At 42.9% G+C, this 25562-nt stretch overlaps 1 protein-coding gene across 10 annotated transcripts in view; it reads left to right on the top strand.

Annotated features, from left to right (window-relative positions):
- The window catches only part of LOC134664969 (rho GTPase-activating protein 23), a 432054-nt gene that overhangs the window by 307238 nt on the left and 99254 nt on the right, over positions 1 to 25562 (top strand). For 7 of the 10 annotated variants that reach the window (XM_063521706.1, XM_063521710.1, XM_063521708.1 and 4 more), the window contains 8 exons: positions 14390 to 14563; positions 21201 to 21464; positions 22064 to 22302; positions 22573 to 23124; positions 23285 to 23499; positions 23808 to 23912; positions 24235 to 24315; positions 24893 to 25084. In XM_063521706.1, the coding sequence (XP_063377776.1) occupies positions 14390 to 14563; positions 21201 to 21464; positions 22064 to 22302; positions 22573 to 23124; positions 23285 to 23499; positions 23808 to 23912; positions 24235 to 24315; positions 24893 to 25084 (1822 nt within the window). The remainder of the gene's footprint in view (positions 1 to 14389; positions 14564 to 21200; positions 21465 to 22063; positions 22303 to 22572; positions 23125 to 23284; positions 23500 to 23807; positions 23913 to 24234; positions 24316 to 24892; positions 25085 to 25562) is intronic. The other 3 variants (XM_063521713.1, XM_063521714.1, XM_063521709.1) reach the window with 2 other exon arrangements.

The following is a 25562-nucleotide window of genomic DNA, read 5'->3' on the forward strand; positions in this document are numbered from 1 at the left end:
GCGAAAGAGATATAAAGCAAGTAAATTACGTTCACGATAGCGTTTATGTCAATGCCAAACTGATGGTAGCCGTACTGATACAATTACCTACTAAGAAAATGGCAAATAGTAAAGCAATTTTTCCACGGCAATTCTTAGTCCTGCGCCAGCGATTGCAAACCAGATCAATTAAGTGATAAGATCTCTCCCACAGTTATTAACAATCTCTTGTAGAAAACAGTTACCGAGCGGGATTGGTGATTGACGACCGCTGGAAACCTACTGTCGCGACCAAAGGTTTGTGGTGAAGGGTTTTAGTCTCGGCATACACTATATTCGTGTTTGAGTATTATTTTAGAGTTTGATCTATTGTCTTGTATCTAGATACTATTTTTCCCAGAATCAGCAAACAATTACGTGAGAATTATAATAATGGGTTTCGAGCAAAATTAAAAAATCATGCAAATAAGGGCTAGACTAGTAATCATAAAAACTAGGGAATTATAAAAAGGTACGTCACTTGGACGACAACATAACATTTTATGCAAACTATTTATTATATCTTAAATAGGGTGGGTAGGTAGAGTCGTCTAACTTCTGAGATAGTTTTGGAAGTAAGATTACTTCTAGATACTTTTACCATTTTTAATATTCGACCGGTTTTCTTTTTTTTAATGTTCGTATTTATAAATAAAATTATATATTCCACTTAAGTTAAATAAATATCCAATGGCGTTTATCAAATAAGCTGTAAATCAAACGCCTATAAAACTTTACGACAAATAAATTCCAGGTTAACGACTGAACGAGAGGTAATTTGCCAGTTTAGCTTGTTACACCTAGGGTTACCAGATGACAGGAATTTTCCTGGCATGTCAGGAATTTTGGTCTTTTGTCAGGAATGGGGACGGAACAAGAAAATGTCAGGATTTTTTTGAATTGATAGACTTTTTTACAAAGTACCTTTTTATTTAAGGAAATTCTAAATTAGTATCTGGTAACCCTAGTTACACGTTCCGGATATAAATAAAATACGTGCAATATCGTAAACGTATTATTAGTGCACTTCAAATAAATTCGATATCTACGACTACGACAAATACATAATACGCAATTCTTCAGGTGACAAGCAAAAGTCACTAAGTACCACCACAAGTTCATAGCCATAGTAAACCATATTAAAGGTCGATTTTTGTTTTTTTTTTTTAGTAATTAGTTACATGTCACCTGACGATATATTTATTATACAAAAGGTTATCTATCTCGCAGTATAAGTACTCGTTTAATTTTTTAACAAGCTGAAACGCCTACGTTTTTAGACCACGCATCGAAAATCATTCGATTCGTTTTAAAGTTGTTGAATAGCAAATTTACAAAGATAAATATCTGTAGTTAAGTACATTTTAAGTAGGTATTGTATCGAAACTACAATTTTTAACGGAAGTCGCGAATATAGTCACCGAAAAACGGCCGCCACTTACCGCTCTATATTTCCTTGCACCGATAACATAATTAAATTAAAACGACACCTCATTATCCCCTATTATTTGTTTACCACTTAATAACACGCGCCGACAGCTTAAGTGAATGGAAAATGAATATTAAAAGTTAAAACATGCAATACTGAGTAATTGCAACTCGAAAACATGTCATCTCTGAATTTATTGGCGTGTCGTTGGCTTGTTGAAGCTTCCGTGATGTCAGAGACAATATTGTAATAAGGAAGGACAATAGGGTATTATACTGTAATTAAAATAATTTATTTTCCACCATGCATGAAATAAAGCACCAGATACATATTATAAAAACACAAATAGAAGTTATTTTTAAACACAAGTTCTATTTTATAAATCGGATAGAAATATAAATAGTAGGTGAGTTGACCGTGACGTCACGATGTAATGTTTCATATAAATTCCATATTATAGGTAGCATATCGTTTTGACAGTTCTAAAAAAGTAACTGATTTGACTAATAGGAAAATACCCTATTGAGTTTAGTGCTTGCGTTCTCAGTCCCATAATTTATTGTAGAAAGAAGCAAAATACCTATATGACATCCTTTTTTGGCTATTCATCTTTTCCACTTATTCACTATTTGCCAGTGACTTAACTCAGGGACGTGGTATTTTGATCGCTTGATCTTCACTTGTATCTATCCTGAAATTTCTTAATTCCGTTTTATATCAAATTCATTTTGAGATTGTACTACAGAAGAAGGTTTTACGAATCAGATCGCTTTTCGCGTTCGCTTTCGAAGACTTTTCTGATATTTTTGGTGGTGTTATTGTATTCTATTGTTTTTTTAATAATAACAGATGCAGAAATACTTACATTTACCTATCTTTGATGGTAATTTTTTTTAATGTTGAAAGTGTAGGTAATTAGCTTCGGCCGCCGACGGCTGAAGGTCGGGCTAAGTCCGGGCCTTATAAGGAGATGCGGCCGGTCAGGCGACACGCTGGCTGTTATGAGAGAGCCTAGCTAGAATGCCTACACTTTAGAATAATGAAAACGGGCCAATTTATTAGTTTTGAGGTTTATCCTCCTCGTCTTGATTTCCCAGTTGCATCCTTAATCATCTATGAATACCGCTAGTTTATACGAGAGCGACTGCTTACTTTATACCCAAGAGAGGGAAGTTTAACAGTCCGAACTTCATATATTATTGATTTGACATTAGTTACTCGCTGTGTATCTCGCAATTTTTAATTTACTTCAAGTCACTACGACTATCGACTATACTACTAATGTAAATCAATATGAAGTCAAGTAGTAATTTTTGAAGTTCGAATACGTCTCTTAGTTGGCCGAAGGTCGGGCTAAGTTCGGGCCTTATAAGGAGGAGCAGACGGCGGCGACACGCTGGCTGTTGCGACATTAGATTAGACGCCATATAGCACACTCACACCAGTGTAAATAAGTGTTGTTGGGGCCTTATTTGCCTAAAAATATAAAAACAATGAAAATAAAATTACCAATATCTACATAAAAAGTACCTACATGTTCGCAAATGTCAAATTTTGCAAATGCAAAAACAGGCAGTTACAGTTGTATATTTTGAACTGGGATTTAAAAATAATTTACAAGAACAAAACTGCACTAAAAAGGTACCTAATGTTACTGGAAAAAGTTTTTTTTCTGTTTGTCTTTTCGCATTTTTAACGGTTTAAAATTACAGACTATTTCACACGAACTATTGAAAATAAAAGCTAATTGCCATTATGGAACATAATAAAGCCCACAAAGCCTCATAAAAATTACCAATAATCATTAACATTATAAGACCTATTATCTCAACCTAAAATCGTAAGATATACGAGTATGTTATCTTAGTTTATTGCACAAATCAAAATAGAAACAATGGATTGCATAAAGCTGCAATTTTGCGGCGCAACCGTTTTCAAAAGACACGTGCATGCCTTATATTTTATATATGTCGCAGTAAGATAGATAAAGCCGTTATATAGTTATAACCCTAGGGATATAATTATATGACGTAACATAGTTATACGAAAGCGATTCATTACTATCTTACTAGGTATATAACTATAATACGGCTTTAGTTTAGTGATATAGTTATATTACTGGATTAAGTTTAGTGATATAGTTATATTACTGGATTAAGTTTAGTGAAATAATTGTAGGTAGGAGTGCAGCGGTGCGGCGGAGGTATAGTTATATCCCTAGGGATATAGTTATATGCCGTATAATACTTTTTAGCAATATTACGTAAAATTACAGGTCGATTCACGAAAGCTGGCGCGAGATTTCTACTGAGTGACAGCTATTTTCATTGAAATTCTGTCAATTCTCACGCCAGCTTTCGTGAATCGATCGCAATGCCTCATAAACGCTTAAAAAAGCAGCATGAAAATATATATAATAGTTATCTTACTAGGAATATGATTATAATACGGCATATAACTATATCCCTAGGGATATAACTAAACCTCCGCCACACTGCCGCACTCCTAATACCTACAATTACTATCTTACTAGGAATATGATTATAATACGTAGTTACGTACTATACGGCATATAACTATACCTCCGCCGCACCACTGCACTCCTACTTACAAATATTTCACTAAACTTAATCCAGTAATATAACTATATCACTAAACTAAAGCCGTATTATAGATATATACCTAGTAAGATAGTAATGAATCGCTTTCGTATAACTATGTTACGTCATATAATTATATCCCTAGGGTTATAACTATATAACGGCTATATCTATCTTACTGCGACATATACATATTCGGGCGCACGAGCGCCGAGCTAACTAGGAGTCGAAGTGGTCGCCATGGTCGAAATCGGCCGGAAGGATCATCATCATCATCATCATCATACATTCCCATTGCCTACTAAATGCAGTCAGACACTATATTCTGTATCTTTAGGTATTTAAATAAAAGTAATCAAAGTAGGTGTTAGACAGGAGTCTCCAACATTTTGGCTCTCAAGTCCTATGGCAAGGCCATCGCCTCTCCCGTTTCCATTTCGCGGGCTTGATTTATGGCCTTTGACCCTTTTGCCTCCTTTCCGCAGATCTAATAAGTAAGGGCTTGCCCCGAGCAATATTTAGAGGCCTCTAATTTAAACCGCCTAGCATGACTTGCGTTGTCGCGTACGACTTATCAACAACACAAGTCAAGCATGCTTTCTGGATGGCTATCCCCGTGTCCTGTAACTGAAAACCGCGAGCCTCGAAACATACTTATACTGTTGCACATGATTTTGTGCCTCATAATATTTTAATCTGTAGCTTGAAATAGCGGCTCAAATGTCACGCCTCAGGCCATTTAGCGGAGTAGGAAACGTGATATTTTTGAAGTTGTAGCTCACCTGAATAACGACAGAGGTGTAGTGACACGTGCCTCAAGGTTGTTCAGTTTATTTTAGTGCCGTTTTGCACTTGCAGTGCATACTGAGTTGCGTCACTGTTGAGAGTACCTAACTGTTGAGTTCTAAAATATCAGTTGAGTGCATCTGTCAGCTTTTAGAGCTGATTGTATGTCTTTTCCTTATGCTACACAAGTATATTTGGCTTAAAGTAACCGATTCAAATTGGTTTAATATTTATTTGAAACAATTAGTCAAACACTTAAAAGTAAAAAACGCCAGAATTTATTACAAACGGTAGGATTTTAACGGATCTTGGTAGGAATCTCGCTGGCTTTAAACGCGGCCAATAAACAGCTATTAGGTACCTGTCAGCAATGCTATAATTGCAATATTATGGCGTCAGCTTCAAAACTTAAACCCTAGGAATCTGGCCGATCAGGCGACCACTAATATTAATACGACAGACACAGTTAGCAGATCATAAGTAGTACATTGACATTTAGTAGCCACACGTTTGGTATCGTAGAAATACTATTTTGTAACTAGTAAAAATAAAATAAATCATAGCAACATTGACCCTTTGATTTAAAATTACTCTCGTTTTTTCATTTGTATGTATCAAATATACATTTTCAAGTATGTTATGTATAGGCATAATTGTACAATCCACGCTTTACGCTCTATACTTCAGACCATCATAATGTAGGTGAAAGTTCAACAAGTGTGGCCATCTATTTTTTACATATAATCAAAATACTGTAAAGTTGCACTGCGCCGATAGCATTCCTCCGGTCCTATCACCGCTTGTCCAATTAAGCCAAGTGAATGTTTGACTGCGCATTACTGGGCCCCTAGTTTCCCGGTGTTAAATCAATCCGACTAAGGCATTTGTCCCACCGCCGACGATGAGCGATAAGCGAGTAGAACGATAAACTAGAAACGAGTGGGCGAGCGCCGAGAAGCGAGTGTTAGCTCCAATAGTTTTGTCGAGTGTTCGAGTGCGACGGGCTATTACTCGCGTCACTCGCTCGGGCGGTGCAGCGTAGCCGAACACGTAGACTGATTGGTCTCGCAGCATGAGTTTTAATTACGAAGCGAGCATCGCCGAGCGAGTACCACTGAGCTAGTTTTATCTTATCGCGGCGACAAACTAGTAGAGCGAGAATTCTCGCCGGCAGTGTGAACAGCCAGCGATGAACTATTAATATATGTGTCTCTTTTACTAACACAGGATCCTAATCTTTTGTTCGTTTCTTGGGCGAGAAAATCGCCGATAGTTAATCGCTTACTCGCTCTTGGTGGGACAAGTGCCTAACAGCCAATGATTAGTTAGCCGTATCATGGACTACGCGAATGCTTGATGTTTTACATTACCGTAAGGTGTGATAGTAATGAAGTATCCAGTAAATAACGACTGGTCAAAATTTGACGTTGAAAATAAATCCTTCATAAATGAAATCAAACGTGATGTGATCCGTTGTTAGCGAGAAGGTACCTATATGACGTATGAGACAACTTTTTTTAAACTTCTGATTTTGTATGACCTCTGTAAGTGAAATATCTGACAATTTGCAGGTGTCACTGTATACGTAGTTAGGTACCTAATCATCGCTAGGATAAGAAAGTCTAATAAGATATTGTGTTGATGTCAGGGTTAAAGTGACATTCCATTTCCAACTGCAGCTGCAATACTGTTCATTTTACTATGGAAACGCGTCGCTGTCATTGTCAATTTCCATCGTAAAATGAACAGTATTGCAGCTGCAGTTGGAAATGGAATGTCACTCTAACGCGATGAAAATGATTCTCGTCTGGCATTCGGGCGTAATTTTAGGATTGTAACCAACTAGGGATTGCAATCCAGCAGTGTTTTGAATCCAGCTGGATTTTTGCTGGATCGGTATCAATCCAGCTGGATCCAGCGCGGATCCAGCAGATTACCGATTTTACAAAAAAAAACACATGGTGCAATTTTACATGTTTTTTTTTTAATTAAATTGAAATAAACCAAACAAAGGGAGGATAATAGGGCGTAATTTAAACTTAAAACTCTTTTCTTAAGGTAATTTCTTGCGAAAGTTTATTTCTTTTGAGATCTCTGAAAGTGAGAGCTCGTAATTTATTTGTAACTGTTGCTGGTGCTGCCGGACAGCAGCACTCCAGCCCTCATATATTTTTTTAAAGTAGGTAATTCCATAGTTTTTTAATCACCATCCTCGTCCATTTTAACGTTTATATTAAATGTTTTTTTGTATACGTACACAAAACTTATACCTTAAACGAAAGTTCACATGCGGTTGAATAATCTAGAAACACTAACGATAGCTAGAATAGATAGGAGAAAGAAAGTAACTGACTGCAAAAAAACCTGGGAGCGATAGCTTGCACTCCGTGGTCCATAACGGTCAAGCAGATGGCATCGCATTCTCACGCCGATAAGGACCCGACCAAAATATTATATTAGACAAAACAAAAAAATAAAATAAATAGGTAATAAACACATTAAAATTTTTTTGGCTAGCGGCGTATTGCATAACAATACGAAGGTAATGTCAATAACACAAAGTGTAGATGGCGCGTAACTGTAAACTATAAGAAAACATCTATATACCCGGGACGAGTATATTTATCTATAAGCAAATTTACCTACACTAGTAGATTTGGGATGGGCTAAGCGTTGGAACGCTTAAACCAACGGTTTTTATATGTTTTTGTAAAGTTAAGTGTGTAGTTTTTTGATGTTTTTTTATCGCGGATCCGCGGCGCTGGATCCAGCGCTGCCTGCTGGATCCAGCGGACCGAAAAAAGCGCTGGATTCAGCTGGATTGCTGGATGCTGGATCCAGCAATTGCAATCCCTATAACCAACTTACCGCTGTCATTCTACGTGTCGGATAGTCATAAACATTACAGTGTTTTGTTATCAAGTAACAACTACACAAATTGTATAGGGTTTACTGTTATTTAACTACCAGTAAAGGTCCTTACTATAACAACAAAGTTGATACTCATTTGACTCGAAATAAATTACTTAAGAGGTAAAATAACGTTTCCTTTCTTATAGCTCTAGTTTTTGTACCTAAAATGGTTGGAATTACAGACTCCGGACATTTAGTGGGTGATAAATTTTTACGAGTTCACGCCGAGGGTTGATGTTGTTGTAAAACGTAAAATGTTGTCATTATACAAACAATATAAAAAAACCGGTCAAGTGCGGCGCAAAATTGAAATAATTAGCGTAGAAATTGTGTCAGAAAATAACTGCTGTCGGTTTTCTAATATTTGTCTGGTGCTTTATTTCGTGCACGGTTTGGAATAATCTTTTTAAATACAGGCAACATCCCAATTATATAAAATTTTAAACGTTTTTAGAGTGAATTGCAAAAAAATTGTACGTAATTAAGAAGCTGTAATTAGTCTTAACTTAATTGATTAATTTCTGTTACGTAATTACCTATGTAAATTGTATTGTATTATATTTATTGTACTTACTTAATTCGTACACATATAAATCTACAGCATACGCTAACACACTTTCATGCATCTAACTTAAATAGAAATGGCTTAACTGTGGTAACACAATGGAATCAATTAACTTTAGACTAATAAGTTACAGTTGCTTTAACTATGTCCACATTTTTTGCAATTCACTCTTTAGCTGTCGTTTCTTATGAACGATCAGGCTGCACAAGTCATAGATACCTATCAATTATCCGTGACAACCCTAACGGCATCACAGTTATAACAAAAAATTAGTAGGTCGATCGTGCTAAAATGCATGCAATTTGCAGTAAGCGTGTTATTCTGATCCCCGGCTAGCCGTACTCGGACCAAACACAGTCCTTATCAGCCATTTAGCGTTTTTTCAAGTATATTGCGCCCCGCGGACTTACTTAGCATAACCGTTTTACATAATTACCGACGCGGAGGAAAGTTTCATGGGATGTAATCGCGAAGATATTATCACAGGTAATATTGTTAAGCATTTTATAGGACTTTCGCATTGGAACTGCTGCTGTGTCGTTGGGAAATTGTCCCTGGAGGCTAATGTTTGTTTATTGTTTAATTATTCCTAAATGTGCATACACACAACTTAACACAAACCCGTACCTATATACCAACTAGGTATTAGGTACCTATATTCCATGTAATGCCACAATCACTAAAGTTAATTTATTTGACTTCTTTACTTAAACGAAATGAAAACAACCTTTTAATTTTGTTACCACAATAAAATTTTGTCGATTTACTGCTGGATTAAGAGCAACTTATGATAGCTGAAAAATCGTCCCTTAAGGGGCCCACTGATTAACAGTCCGCCGGACGGTATCGGCCTGTCAGTTGTTCGACTCTCAAAATTTTGTTCTAACTGACAGGCCGATACCGTCCAGCGGCCCCCTTAGACGAAAAAACCTGATGTAATGCTTTCAAATCTCATACATACTCAAGATCAAGTACCCAAAGTATGTATGTATTTAATCATTTATCTTATGTAACTGAGTAACCGACGTTTGCTAACTTTTTTTTTTTTTTTAATTATGAATGGGCTAACTCGTCTACTGATACCATTTCTTTTAAAAGGTGTTAATCTATTAGGGCCCGTTTGACTCTAATAAAATAATGTTGTCTGACCTTAACAATTAATCAGCGCTGCAATAATTGAATTCCTCTATTATTAAGAGATAAAGATGTACAGATAACTAATCATACCAATAAAATAAAGTTTACGGTCCCGCTAAACTGTTGACGGTGGGCAGTAAATTTAAATACCTATTACTAGTCAAAGGCTGACCCGGCAAGGTAATTTGTTGTCAAGTTACATGATTTACGGGGTTCTGAACGAGGAAATGGCATGCGCATGTTGCCATCATTACGTTCTATCAGTAATATCTGCATGCTAATGGGAGTTATGCGATTGAAACGTGGATGTATTCGTAAGTTACATTAATTCTGTAAATAACACGTTATAATAAGCCGGCAATAAATAAAATAATAATAAATATAGGGCCTCTACGTGTTGGATCTGTATCCCCACGCACGCCTATCAAATGACCGGGATGTATACCGTGTGTGGCCTGTAACACGTGCAAATAATTAAAACATAGATTGTACTCCTCAAACGGTGACACTTTTGTTCAACAACTTTTAAAAATTATGAAATATTTAGAGTCCCTATTTTTCAAACAAAATAAATATTATTATTTATTTATCGTATGGCATTATACACTGTGTTTTTAAATATTAACATGCATATCATAGCTTAAATTTAGTATTCCGTAAGTAGTCGATAGCGTCGCTCGTGAGGTCTTTGAAATCCAATATTATCTTCAATGGACGCCATCGCCACGCCATATCATTGTCATTGACGTTGCTTGTCATGCCTTAAACGTAACAAAATTCGCAATACATTGCGTCTTAGAATAAACTTTAAAGTGTATTAAAAATCAAACCACAAGTTATTTTTAAAAGTCGCTGAACAAATGTTGGTCAGTTGGTTATTACTGGCCACACCCGGTATACCCGTGAGTTTATAAGAGAGACAAATAATAATATAGGACATTATTACACAAATTGACTAAGACCCACAGGAAGCTCAATAAGGCTTGTGTTGTGGGTACTTAGACAACGAAATATAATATTATACATATTTGTAAATACCTACTTAGATACTCCATGGCTACTAAATACTAAATGCTCTTTCCGAGATTCGAACCCAGGACCATCGGCTTCACAGGCAGGGTCACTGTACTAGGCCAGACCGGTCGTCAAATGCACCTCTGCCACCACCAGCAAGCCATACTTGAGTACTACTATGACACTTACCTAAGAGGAAAGTTAACTTAGGACGAGCTTTCAAAAATGTATAAGTATGGTTTTTTTCGCTCATAACTTCTATAATACTCAAATAATCTAAAAAAGGTGTGTAAAAATATTTTCCATATCGTCATCCAGTCCAGAGGGCAATAGGGACTAGGGGCCCGATTCGGATTTTGAAATAGATATCTATTAGATATCATTTAGACATCACCAAGATACGATAACGATATGTTTAAGATCTAACCTGTCAAATTTGACATTTGCGCGATTCTGGAGATACTCTTGAACGATTTCCACAGGATATGACTTAGAGATCCAATTCACATCTAATAGATATCTTACTCTATGTAGGTAACGTAAAAGTGACATTGGTTGCCCGAATTGCGCTGCAAAATATAACTAGTTGTTATCTAAACTGTAACGCATCTAGAATGGATCTAGTACGTGTCGTCTCTTGTGAATATCTTGAAGTTAGAATACGGCAGTAGTTTGTATGAAGAAGCGGACTTCCACTATCCTATTAATCACTGCCCTGAGCCCCAACCACTGGCAGCTTGTAAAAAGTAACCCCACAAAGCCGGAAAGAGTGAATCTGATCGCCGTAGTCGCTGTAACTCGACTCCGCTCGTACGCTGCGATTATGCGGCTTCGATGCGTTAACTGGATTTTTATATCTGTCAGTGTTTTTATTAAGGCGCTTCCTAGACGTGGTATTACGCATATTATTGATTTCTAAAGTATTCCCCAGTAATTCCATGCAACTTATACGTTCTGAGTTGTAAAGTTGTCAAATTGCGATGCAATTTGTGCCTACCATTATAGTTCTTTGTTAATATTTATTTTAGGGCCGATTGTAAACTTACTACATAATATTTTGATGTTTTATTTTATGGGATCACAGCCGCTAGTGCAATTTAAGTAATTTTTATCACTTAAATATTATTAATTTTCATCCAAATGTATGCTAATTATTTTCAAAAATATGATACTTAAAAGTACGAGTAGACCTACATGTCAGTAGATACAAGACCATTCTGGGTTTATAAACTTTTATTTGAAAGCACATGTCAGATTCTCCTTATTCTGGCGTATCCGATGGGAGTTGAAGTAGACTTAACGAACTGACAGCGTCAAGGCTTATTAAAATAATCCCGACCGTGGTTAATATAGAACCGTCATCGTAAAGGAAAAGGACACTCGCTCCATTTCAAAAGAAATATCCTTGCCACGGGCATAGGAGAACTATCCTTTCATGTAAATATTTATAAATAGTTTTTATTGCGATGGTGTAAAGACCAGATTTCTATTTTTAAAGTGTACGTTAACAATTCGATTCACTGATCATATGACTTTAAAAATAGTTTTTTATAACGAGGGAATGCAGTCGTAGCTATTCCACACAACTATGGAAACGAAGAACGATGTAACAATATACGGGTTTCGTACTTAATGCCTTATGAGATGGATTGTGTCGTTAAGGTCGTCAAATTGATGTATACAGTTTTCGCCTTATTACGAAGGAATAAGATGCAAATGTGTAGAGATAAAAATGTGGTGTACAATCCGCCTCATTAGAGGAATTAGCGTCTGATCCGCTATTTATCTGAGCTATCATACGCGTTGACGGGCGTGGGCGTAAAGCCGCGTGCTAGGGATGTGCTCTTGTGTGGTCACTGAGGTACATTACTTTAATAAGATAAATATATTATTGGTTTTATTAGAGAACTGTAAGATTTTCCCAATACTTTTTTGCGAAGTTATTATAATTACATACGAACACCAGCACAGTCATCCATCACTGATGGTTCGCCGCAAGTCGCAACGCAGGCTCTCTCGATCATTTAACCAGGTTTCATTTAAATGGCCATGGCTATGTGGTAGTTAAACAGTTACCCTGTTGACTCCAGATTTTTATTAATAAATATTATAGGATAATTATACACAAATCGCCCTAGTCTCACAGTAAGCTTGATAAGGCTGGACTGAAAGTCTTTGCAACTTATTGCTCTTTTTGAGACATATAAAATACATTTACGACGCTCATCTGACTTAATTGGAGATCAGCTCGAACCCTCCCCCCACACCCCTTCTCTCCTCCTCCCTTCCTCCTGCCTCCTCCTGTTTGTCTAATTCCCTGAGTTACACAAACGTTAAAGCGAGAACAAAATTGTTCGCTCCTACTATCCACCTGTCAGTTACTCTGATTTACAAACATTCCTACAATTAAACCCCAACAGTGCAGTCATAAACCTAGTACATTATATTCCTTCGTTAACCAAGGCGTCGTCAATCTTCCTTCATCGGAATCTGCCAGTAGATTAGTAACTCCAAAGATGTAACAGCTCTATATTTATGTCATCCGCCGTTCGCTTTTCGAGTTGTGACTGCCAGTGTCACTCCGCGGTAAATTAGTTCCCGTACCTGTAGTGATAAGCTGGTCGTGTTATTCCCGTTGCTTTAGAAGTACCTACATCATTCGCTTGAGGAAAACCAGAAAAAGTGTTACATAAAGTTGTTACGGTTCTTGGGATCACCCTTACAGTACTGGTTTACTTCATGCGATTGGTCGGTGAGCAATGGTAACAGCCCAGGACTTGTACCTTGCAGTAGCACCGATTATGACACCCAAAGAACGACGTAAGCGACGTACTTAATGTACTAACTTATATCTTCTTATACAAGGGGGATTAGTTCTATTGAGACTGAATGTATGTTTGGCGCCTGTGAAGATTTTATGTGCCGACATGCAATTTCCTCTTGTCTTTTACAATTATGAAATTCTTGAAGGTAAATCCTGTATTTCATCATATTGTAAAAATAATAGGCATAAAATTAAAACCTTGACCGTATCTTGCCTATAACAAAGCCGTGGAATCTATGCGAACCTCTTGTATTAATATTGTTTAAACCTAAAGCAAATAAGATAATTATATGATGTATTCATTATCTAAAATACACATGAGCAAATTGACCATGACTATTTTGTTATCAAACATAATATGTGACTGAAAAAACTAAAATATATTTGAAAAAAAATTTTTCAACTGACATTTTTTTATCATGGTTATTAAATAAGTAGATAACAATACGCAGTTGCGCGTTGCGCGCAACTCGAATACAATAGCTTGTTATTGGGCCTTTTTTCACTTGTCCCTAAAGTAGTTTATTTTTTTAATCAAGGTTCAATCGGTCACGTTCTTTTTTGATCTTTATTGCGCAATGGCGCATTATGTTTTATGTGTAAAAAAAGGAAGGTTAATTTTAATTAAATGACAAAAACTTGTTATTTATAAGTCATCGGATCGGCTTACGTCACTACTAATACCTACCCACGCAGGCTACATAACCCATATTTATATATTCCTATGGTAACTTCATGGGCAAACGGGAAACCATAGAGGCATTAATGTTAGTAAAAAGGTTACTTAAATAAATTAGTTGCCGTTGATTTACCGTCGCTTGCCAGTATGGCACTTCTATGTCATGAACTGATGGTTCGTTTATGCTCTAGTTTCCTAGGATAGTGCCGTCATATAGCGGCCATCTCCATTCAAATACTACGACATCCATATTTAGGCGTATTATTTAGTAGCGTATTATATGGAGTCGGCCGCTATATGACGGCTAGCTCCTAGAAAAACCAATCTTAATCTCCTTTTTAATTCTCGGAAATAAAAGATCAAAGACAAATAATGAAAACCTAAAGAACACATGAATTAATCTGAATATATGTTTTGTTGGCAGCCCCCACCGGTCGCGCACCCCCCGCTGGCCCTGCCCGCGCCCACGTCTGCGCCCGCGCCGCCCGCCTCGCTCGCCGCCGCTCCGCGCACCATCGTCATCCAGCGCCCCGACGCCCGCCACGGGTTCGGGTTCACCTTGCGGCACCTGGTCGTCTACCCGCCGGATTCACTGCAGGTTGGTAACAGGTTGCCGGGACGGCAAATACACCAAATTGGTGATTGATAGTTCCAGTCCCGCAACCATACAAAATGATCTACAAACTTCCTTTTCTCAAAAATGGACGGCAAAGTCGACTATGCCGTCTAAAAAATAGGTCGCGAAGCGCGGAGTTTATGGTCAGTCAAAATTTAAAAAGTTAAAAACATTGCAGTCTCGATTTTGGGACTGCAATGTTGCATACAAATTCCATTATTTGTCGAGTTCCAAACTTTTTAAAAGTTCAAATGGCCATATCAAATGAAGGCACAGGCCCATTAAACAGCCAAACAGATGATTAGTACCGCGACTATTTAGTTGTCTCAAATAGGTTGGCGTATTTTCGGCAGAAAAATACACTTCTATTTTTTTATTAAAAAAATATAAAAATTTTACCTTCCAATAAAATTATTATTATGTTTCCTATCCACATCGGATATCTTCATTGAGAGAGTAACGCGATCGTTGACCAATGATGCCGCTAGCGTCTATGTAGTCGCTCCGCCCCACGCCGTGACGTAGTTCCGCTTCCACTTCCTGCGAACCGTTGCTCGCTTCCCGCTACTCGCCACCGCCATGTCATTGTTGAGGAGAAGTACCGTCGGCATAAAAGTAGCCTAGTAGCCTGCCAGGAAGGCATTACTCAGATATCCGATGTGGATAGGAAACATAATAATAATTTTATTGGAAGGTAAAATTTTTATATTATGTGTTCCGTACTCCACATCGGATATCTTCATTGAGACCTGTTTATTATCTCCTGGTGGCGAGTTAGCGGGCGCGCAAGCGATAGGGCTACACCTACTGTCATAGAACTCAGAGAAAGAATAAATATGTATACACCATATTGCAACCCATGAAATCACAGTGACTCGTTATAATGTGAATTACAGGAAATTGAGAATTGAAATTGTAATCTCAGGTTCGAATCTGACGTTAAACTGGTTTAAGAGAATTCTCATTCGAAATCGCATCCGATCCGCAGAATCTCGGCGAGTCATGTTCCCAATTAACATAAGCGAAAATATCGCTAAGTGAATAGCTTTCCAGCCAATTTAGTTATTAAGTACATCGTGGATCAAAAGCAATCGTAGGCGAGGCCGGCTTGGATGAGACTGTGGCTGAAAGAAATAAGCGAAGTGTCCCCTAACATTTTGTGTAATTCTCGCAAGGTGACGTACCCAGACTACCTACTGATACTTTATTCCGGAGCTTCTAAGAGTTCAGTCGGTAAGACACGTTATCTGGTTTAGAGCCGAATTTCGGACACAAAATAATAGCGTTAAAGTTATCTATGTAATTGCCCGGGCTACAGTGTAGTAGAGTAAGGTCATTGACCCTGCGGCCTGATGCTAACAGCAAAAGTGCGGCAGCTATTCTATCGTACTTCTACTAACGTACCTAACGTTGTAGGGCTATTTAAATTAGGGCAAGTAGATGTCTCGCGTCCCAAGCTGGTGCTTTGGGAGGCGCTGGTCTCGCTATTAATGGCGTTGGAAGAAGGCATAGTGTCCGATAGTGGTTCATACACAGCACTTGTGAGAGGCTTATGAACGAGTATCGTTCTGAAAGCTAACATGGATAATAGAAATAGACGTCTGAGATAGCTCGCTACTTCACTGGATAGAGGTACCTGGCAGTTGATCTTATTTTTGATGCACCATAAAGACCGTTTCTACATTGTGGCCGTACATGCAGCCTAGACAAGGGGACGATCTAGGGGCTCCCGTTACTGTTTTCTATACAAACACAGTACCGGAATCGGGAATATCCGGTTCTTCCATATTAGTGAGACAGTGACAGTTGCGTTTCGTTCGCTACGTAGCGTTAGACCTTGGCATGTTATATGCATGCGCCAGTCACGCCAGTAGCGGATGTCACTCCTGATCTCGCCAGCTCGGTGTTGGAGCGTCCTATCTGACAGGAGCTACGCCTCATTCTTAAGGTCGTTGACTCGTAAGGGAGGGCGGTCTGACGTTGTGTTCACTAGGACCGCCAGTAAATTGCAAGCTTACCACAGCTGCTTTAAGACTCCTTATCACGCCGTCGCAGTACACAGACTAGGCTGGGAGGTGGAGACATCCATGCCAAGTCTCACAGGCAGCTGTCAAAGGTCGTGGTAGCAGTTCAATGAGTCTGTTAAGAAATACCGTGGCACAATGCGAGGGCTCTCGAAAGCGGAGGCCGGCCAACAAGGCGCCTGTCAGGTGAAGACAGTCTCGGCGGCTGCTGGGCGCAGCTGCCACTCGGGCGCGCAGTGACTTCTTGATAAACCGTCGCCCTCGGGGGTTGTACCGACCTGGCAAGTAGCAAGCAACCAGCGCGACCTGTAGACGATCTGCTGGCATCAGCAGTTTTTTGCGACAGCCGTAGTAACGGAAGGGATGTAGTGTCGCCGTCGTTTTATGTATACTGTACCGGTGCGGTTGTATGTTTACCCTTCTGTCGTCAGCGCTGCAGATGCGGCCCGTTAACGGTTACTCTTCGCTGAAAGGGCCTTACCTCGTACATTGTCTACCAATATTGGAGATTGTAACGGACTGCTTGCATAAGATGAGGAAGAAAGTGGTGCGAGGCTTTCGGCAGCTCCGTGTTGCTGGGGACTGCGAAGGCTTCACCTTCCTCCATGAACTAAAGTTTGCGAATTTGAGACTGAACAGAAGGCATTGAGTCTCATTTCTGCGAGAAACTCTGCAGCAAGGCAGGCCTGTATGTCGTGAAAAAGAAAACTTTCAATCGGTGTGTTGTGCCGCGTGTCCCACGTGATGTCTAGGAGCGTGATGGTCTAATTCGCTTTATCCGAAGAGACACCCTATATCGAGTTAGTATAGGGCATCGAGTTAGTAGCATGCTTTTAAGGAAATCGAACTGATGAAATCAAGTCTAAAATCGATTTTGGCGCTTTGCGTAACAAAACTGTTTCGATAAAGTCGAATACAGACAGATGGAAACTGCTGGAGTCCTCCTGGCCCCTTTCTCTTAGCACCGGAAACTCAAGCTTGTTCAGGCGCAGCGGGTTTATTTGTCCCATTTTGTTTATTATGGCTTTTCGCACGAGTTCGTCTTTGTAAGACGGAACTTAAGCTGGAGAGCGCGAGCAAGCAGAGATAATTATGTGAAGTCTGCAGACCTTTTCGATGCCTTTCACCTCGGTTTCGAGCGGTCGCACAGGGCCTTGTCGCTAGCTGTTCTCCGGTTGGACCACTCCATGGCCTCGAGAAGTCGTAGGAACTTCGAAGCGACACAGCGAAGTCGATCAGCACCTTTATGAAGCCCGGGAACACGACGTATTTTCCTCTGAGTATCGACATATCTTACCGCTTTCAACTCCGGGCAGTCGAGCCGCGCTAGGACGGGGCTCTTTACGACCTTGTCTGCCGTCGCCGGAGGATTCTTTAACCGAAACCAAGACTTAGCGGTTAGGCTTAGCGGTCTGTTCGTGCTGTACCATACCATTCCTATACCTGCACCATAGCTATAGGCGCCTGCGTACCTCAATGGAACCATGTGGACAGGACAAAACTGATACTGTGGCGCCCAGCGAGCAAGGGACGACATCGTCGTAGTTGCAGCATCGGTGGACAGCATCGGCGTGATTGTGGCAACCGCCGCCGCTCGGGAGGCGCCGGTGCGTGAAGCTAGGGGAGCCATCGTGGCGGCCGGCTCGGGGGGGGGGGGGGGGGGGGGGCACCGGTGCCTGAGGCCGGGCGGCTCATGGCGGCCGCCACTGGTTCGGGAAGCGCTGGTGCGTGAGGCGAGGACCCATAGTGGCGGCCCGCTCTAGAGGCGTTGTCGCGTGAGGCGGGCGGCTCCATCGTGGCGGCCGCCGCCACCGGCTCGGGAGGCGCCGGTGCGTGAGGCGAGAGGCGCCATCGTGGCGGCCAGCTCGGGAGGCACCGGTGCATGAGGCGGTCGCCGTCTGGCTGGCTGGTCTGAGAGGCACTGCTGTGAGGCGAGAGGCGCCATCGTGGCGGCCAGCTCGAGAGGCGCCAGTGCGCAGGTGGTGGTGCCATCGTGGCGGGCGGCATCATCGTGGCGGGCAGCGCCATTGTGGCAGCCGCCGCCGCCGCGTCGATGCGTAATGCGAGAGGCGCCATCGTGGCGGCCAGCTCGGGGGGCAGGCGGCGTCATCGAGCGGGCGGCGCCATCATGGCGGCCACCGTCGCCAGGCTCAGGTGCGAGAGGCGCCGTCGTGGCGGCCAGCTCGACAGGCGCCGGTGCGCGTGACGGACGTTACCGGCACGGGAGGCGCCGATGGCTAGGCTCGTAGCTGCACACATCATCACGGCGACGCTGTTGCCCTCGGCGGTGCCATCGTGGTGGCCACCACCGGCGCGTAGGTCACCAGCGACGTCATGACGGGCGGCAACCAACGCGGCGATCGTCGCTGTACTCGTAGCATTTCCACTGCTTACACGTAACTTACCTTCCTTCCGCTAGAGCAGTCGGGACGCAGAAGCGGTCCGCCTTCACCTTGGCGCGATCCACCCGCGATGCGCCCGCAGCTGCAGGAGCGGGCGTGTGACGTCTCGCAGAGCCACGCGGATCTCTCGGAGTCCCGCTGGACTGGAAGCGTCCGCACCGCAACTGCAGCAATAGGAGCGGGCGTGTAACGTCTCGCGGAGTCCCGCGGACTGAAGGCGTCCGCACCGTGACTGCAGCAACAGGAGCGGGCCTGTGACGTCTCTCGGAGTCCCGCGGACTGGAGGCGTCCGCACCGCGACTGCAGCAACAGGAGCGGGCGTGTGACGCCTCTCGGAGTCCCGCGGACTGGAGGCGTCCGCACCGCGACTGCAGCAACAGGAGCGGGCGTGTGACGTCTCTCGGAGTCCCGCGGACTGGAGGCGTCCGCACCGCGACTGCAGCAACAGGAGCGGGCGTGTGACGTCTCTCGGAGTCCCGCGGACTGGAGGCGTCCGCACCGCGACTGCAGCAACAGGAGCGGGCGTGTGACGTCTCTCGGAGTCCCGCGGACTGGAGGCGTCCGCACCGCGACTGCAGCAACAGGAGCGGGCGTGTGACGTCTCTCGGAGTCCCGCGGACTGGAGGCGTCCGCACCGCGACTGCAGTAACAGGAGCGGGCGTGTGACGTCTCTCCGAGTCCTGCGGACTGGAGGCGTCCACCGTGGCCCGCAGCGTCGCGGTGTCTCGGAGTCACCTTGGACGACAGCAGAAGAAAGACGCGGCGCGCGCGGGCGGGGGCGGGCGCCGGGCCCGCGCCCCCGCGCCGGGGGACGGGGCGCCCCGGTCGCGCCGCAACTAACAACACGAGGTACTCCCAGGCTACTGCCTGAGAACCCTCCGCGAGTGACGAAGTAACTTCTAGAATATCTTAAACTGGCTCACCGGATGGTTCGAGACAATCCAAACCTCCTTATCAGCGAAGCGCGGCACCCGGCAGCGGCGTGTGCAGGCCGTCCGCCGTCGCGCCGCCCCCGCCGCCGCAGGCACGATGACCGCACGTTCCCTCTCCGATGCGGAGCGACTTGTTACCACTTGTTAACAAAAACCACTGACGCACTTCCTACTTCGATCTCGAAAATGCGAGTTATCGGTAACGATTTTAGCAGCATGGAATGTGAAAATTAATTTAGCAAGAAAAAAGTGGGTAGAATCGTAAAGCACCGTTCGATGGCTTCGATCGCGAGACCGCCAAAAGACTAATAGTGGCGATCTCTGCCATATCTCACTATTTTAATCGACCGAGCTTTGGATCGGAAATGTTAAAGCACTATGCTGCAAAAATATACGCAAAAAATATTTGCGGACCATCGGTCAAGACGGTCGACGAAACAATGTCATGGCGGTGGCGAGTAGCGGGAAGCGAGCAACGGTTCGCAGGAAGTGGAAGCGGAACTACGTCACGGCGTGGGGCGGAGCGACTACATAGACGCTAGCGGCATCATTGGTCAACGATCGCGTTACTCTCTCAATGAAGATATCCGATGTGGAGTACGGAACACATAATAAAAAGGCGGCAAGGGCTTTTCTCTGTGAAAATATATACGTAAGAACGTTGCTTTTGTAAAATGTTTCTATGATATTTATGTTTCTTGCACCATTTTTGAGAAAAGCACTATATATGACTCGGCTGGAAGGCTACTTGCTGGCTTCGGATTCAATTAAACGGACTCCCAAGGTCGTCCGTTTAAAACGAATCCTCAGCCTGCAAGTAGCTACTTCCGAGCCTCGACAATAATGTACTATTATATTGTCTTTACAACAATCCTAGGGATAAAAAGTAAATGTCCTAGTGCCCAACGTGCTAATGCCCAATAGATGACATCCTGCTTTTACCTTAACAATGACTTGAGTTTAAGGATGACATGGACTGAGACAGTGACGAGCACTCGAACGTCTACGAGTATATACGAGTATATATTACCTAGGTATAAATGGCAAGTCAGACTTATGTATGTATGTATGTATAAACTCTTTATTGTACAAAACACAAAACACAAATTTATGGCACAGGATAGGCAGTACAAAGGCGAACTTATCCCTTTAAGGGATTTCTTCCAGTTAACGTTATATACTTAACATAGTTAAAAGAGGGTTATCTACTAACAAAGATCCATAATTGCGGCGTTAATAACATATTTCATCCTGTTTCCAGGAGTTGTACGAGGATGCGCGCCACCTCGCGGTGGGCGCGGTCGGCGCTCCCATGGACACGATCTTCGTAAGGTCCGTGCGGCCGGGCGGGCCGGCGGCCGCGGCGGGGCTGCGCGCGGGCGACCGCGTGCTGGCCGTCAACGGGGAGCCGGTGGCCTGCGGCCGCAGCCGCGCGCCTTATGCGAGGGTCGTCCAGCTCGCGCAGCGGGAGCCCTTCTCGCTCAGGCTGACGGTTGTGCCGAGAGACCACGATCTGTTGCAGAGGGTAAGTTCAAATTAAGTAGGGTTAGCACTGTGATCTGAAATGTATGGGAAGATCCGCGGATTCGGAACCAGATCCGGATAATTTCATACATTTGGGATCCGGATTGCAAACCCTAGTTCAGAGTAAACCGGCGAGCGTGTATGAGGAATGTTATGAAAGTGAAGGAAACGAAAGAGGTATGTTAATAGGATCGTAGCATGTGGAAATCCGTGGTCTCTGCGTACCCCTGCGGGAAATAGGCGTGATTATGTATTTATGTATATATGTATGTATGTAACTTCAGAGATCATATATACTGAGGGATATTGTTCTGGCCATCAAGGGCATGGTTGAGATCAAACTGAATAGCACTGTAGCAAAGAGCCCTTCTTGCTCAATCTGATGCTTTTACAACTTGTGCAGCGGGAGTGCAATGCGTCAAATGTGACGGCAATGGCTGTGTACAACTGTATATAGGTCTGTTATTCTCTTGCTACTGTCTCTGTGTATGATTAAGTATTTATTTAGGCAAGTTATCTTTAGTCTAGAAACAATCATGCTTTAAAAAATTCCATAAGTACAATAAAATTTATAATAATAACGTTATCCTTTTCTTCCAGTATTTCAGCGAAGCCGCCTACAACCCTGAATCGAACCAGCGGCACATTGAAATGCCGGCGCCGATAACCGAGCACGAGTCGCGCCTGTTCGACGCGTACCGGAGGCCGAGGGCCGCGCTACCGGCCCCGCAGGCGCCGCGTCGGGAGGACCCGGAGTACGCGAGCGTGGCGTCGCTGGCGCCCTCGCGGTATGACGTTCCGCGGCTTCCCACTACACCCCACCATTTGTTGCATGATAGGTAAATATTTTTTTAATTATTCACTCTGTACAGTTGACCCGATCGACGGTTTACAAGCAGTGCGCGGTGGTATCTTCTCTGCTACCTATGTCTGATATATACAGCTGGTAGCCAACCCATGCTGCCTAGTAACATATGCATCCCAGGACCCCAATAATATTTTGATGATTGCTTATCGAATGACATAGCGGTTTATTAAAATTTTCCTTGTCATAATAGAACCTATAAGACTCAGTAGCTCATAATTCATAATCATTGTTAATTTTACAGTAGGAGAGAATCAGACACATCGCTACCATCATCGGCCACAGAAAGCAAAGACAGCCTCGGCTCCTTCGACTCGAACTCAACCCTAACCGGCAGAGAACTAGACGACTCGATTATCCTATCCCGAATACGAAAGAGTCTCGAACAGAAAGAGGCTTTCCTCAGACGACCGAGCCAACCCACCGGTTGGGTCACCCCCGACGTCCCACCGCCCATAAAACAAAAAGAGTTCTACGCGAGGCCACAGAAGTTACAGAAACCAGCGTGGCCTCCCCCTTCTTCCCCACCTCTCGCGGCATCTCCCCCACCCTCGTTACCCCCACAAGAAATTAAAAGAGATGATTGCTCAGCGAGCGTTGACAGCGGAACGTACAGCGGCTACGGGGAAGTTAACGGAACTCCAAACGAGAAACAGAGGCTAAAACAGGACAAGAGTCAATTTGTGGCAACACTATCGAAGATACAGGAGACGACGCCAAGCAATAATGGGTCGATGAATAATGGATCTTCTCCTGAGTATCAGGAGGCGGCATCGACGAGTAATCCGGAAAGCAGGTAAAGATATTTGTGTTCGTATTATAAATCATTTCTTCCAACCATTACAATTCTTCTAGTAACTTTATGTGAGGTGACAAGAGTCTCAAAAATCATTTCGTTTCATTATGGTAGGTACTTCTCTAACGCCCTTTACTTAACCGTATATTTTCCGTTCCAGATACCCAGTGCCCGAGCTCCAGCTAGTGACGGCTCGGACGCGGCAGCTCGAGGAGGCGCGAGGAGGCGGCGAGCGGCGCACGGAGGTTGCTCGCAGCGAGCTGGCTCGTATGTCCGCGACGCGGCTCGAGCCCAGCGTGGCGCTGCGGAGGAAGGAGTTCGAGACCAGGGCGTCCAGGAGAGAAGCCAGGTCGCTCGATGTACAACCTCAGCAAGGTGAGATTTACAAACATTAGGCCGGTAGAAATTAGTACGTACTTTTTATTAACATCAAATAGATAAGATATAAGCTGTGGATATGAATCGTTACGAGTATATATAGATTTCTGGATTTGAATAAATCAGTATTTGCCTCGAACTGGTCTTTGTCTTACGCATCCCAATACATGACATGGCGCAGTCGGTAGGATACGAACTCCTAAATGGACTCAGATTTCCAATCACACACACAATCTTTCAGAAATTTAGCTAGATTCTGCTTAGTCTTTGAAAAATTATGCTAATTACAGTTTTTTATATTTCAGATTTAGAGCATGAATTAGCACTTGGCGGCAGTTTGTCAGGAAACCAGTTGATGATCACCGGCAGTAAATACCTACATTGTCCGCCACCTGAAAAATATGTTCCCGGTAACTGCCTATTTCTAAAATACTAATTTAATCTTAGATACTATCTGATTTTTGACGACTTTCTGTTTCGAACGACTAAATCTAGGGTATGTTTTTTGGGTAAGAGGTTGCTCCAATCAAGTTGTAGCCCTGGGCACAGTAAATAAACAAAATGTTTTTTTTTCACTGGACCTTGCCTAAAATGTTTTCGGGTTATTTGAAATTTAGCTGCATCTTTTGCAATAGTTTACTCTTAGTTTACTAGAGGAACCCATAGAGTTATTCTAGGTCCATGGATGAACCTTAAACAGTTTTAAAACAACGTCATCTTATTTAATTGCAGAAACAGAAAAGGTTCAAATGCGAACAAGGTCAAACAGTACAGGCAGTGAAGGATTACCTATTAGAAGACATCATGCCACAGGTAATGATTTTTAACAAAATAATTATCTAAGTTTTATAACTTCACTAGAACACAATTTTCACTTCACCCCCACTTTTAATTTATAAATCTGAATGACTGAAATTGTGCTGCGTTTTTATTTCTATAATGCACTTATCCAGGCCATCCGCTTTATGTGCGCTTACAAATAAACCCGGAGTGGATCGCCGGTACATCGCGTATAATTTCTTATAACATCTGATCGAACACTCGCGTAATACGAACCTTCATGTCAAAGAAGACAGGGCTAAGGGTGGTATTCCACCTATCCAATTTCTTTGTCTTATATGTATTTTGTCTCGCATTTTGCTTAATGAGAGAGTGCAGAGACGTAATGAAATTGGATCAAGATATTGGACAGATGGAATACCACCCAAAGAAGCCCCGAGTCTTCTTAGGGTTATCGCAGCGATACCGATATCGCTACGATATGTAGAAGTAATAGCGGGTATCTTTAACACGCGTTCGATTTTGAATGTTCAATTGTAATAAAAACGCAGCACAACGTAGCGTACACGCGGAGCTTGAAGCACCTCTAATAGCACTGTTACGCTCCAAGATGGCAGTCACGCGAAGAGACGCATGGGGCTGAACAGGGAGCAAATGGAGGCCATGAACCGGGTGTCGCTGCCCGGGTCGGGCGCGGCGGGGCCGGCGCGGCCCACGCAGCTGAGCCTGGCGCCCGCCGGCTCGGCCGCCAGCTCGGCCGCCGCCTCGCCCTCGCCCACGCCCAGCACGCCCGCCGACTCAGGTCCCGCCCGACAACACGCTCCCGCGCTTCTTGGAATGCTAGACCTCCCTCTGACTAACGCTCGCTGCTCGCTAACCAACCGCGGTATCGTCTCGGGTCGTCCCGTTCGTTTTCGTCATGTTCTTAAATTAGTCCTATTCTGCTTTCGTCACCCGTTCTACATTCATCACAATCTTCGGTGGCTTTCAATGTAGAATGAGTGACGAAAGCAGAATAGGACTAATATAAGAACTTGACGAAAAACGAATGGGACGACCCGAGAGGATACCCAAACCGTTCCTTTGATCTGATGGCAAGACTGCACTGACTATTCGTTTGATCCGATGGCAAGTGTGGACGGTGCTGCCTGAGTCGCATTACGAACCGGACATTTATTTGCTTTGCTTTGGTTTGGTGTGTTCTCCGCGTACATAAAACCTAATGGGCTGGCATTTAAGCTTAAGAATTTGAGATACCGGAAGGCAAACGGACCGCGTCC

Source organism: Cydia fagiglandana, chromosome 6 (assembly GCF_963556715.1).
Source record: "Cydia fagiglandana chromosome 6, ilCydFagi1.1, whole genome shotgun sequence".
Classification (NCBI taxonomy): Eukaryota; Metazoa; Arthropoda; class Insecta; order Lepidoptera; family Tortricidae; genus Cydia; species Cydia fagiglandana.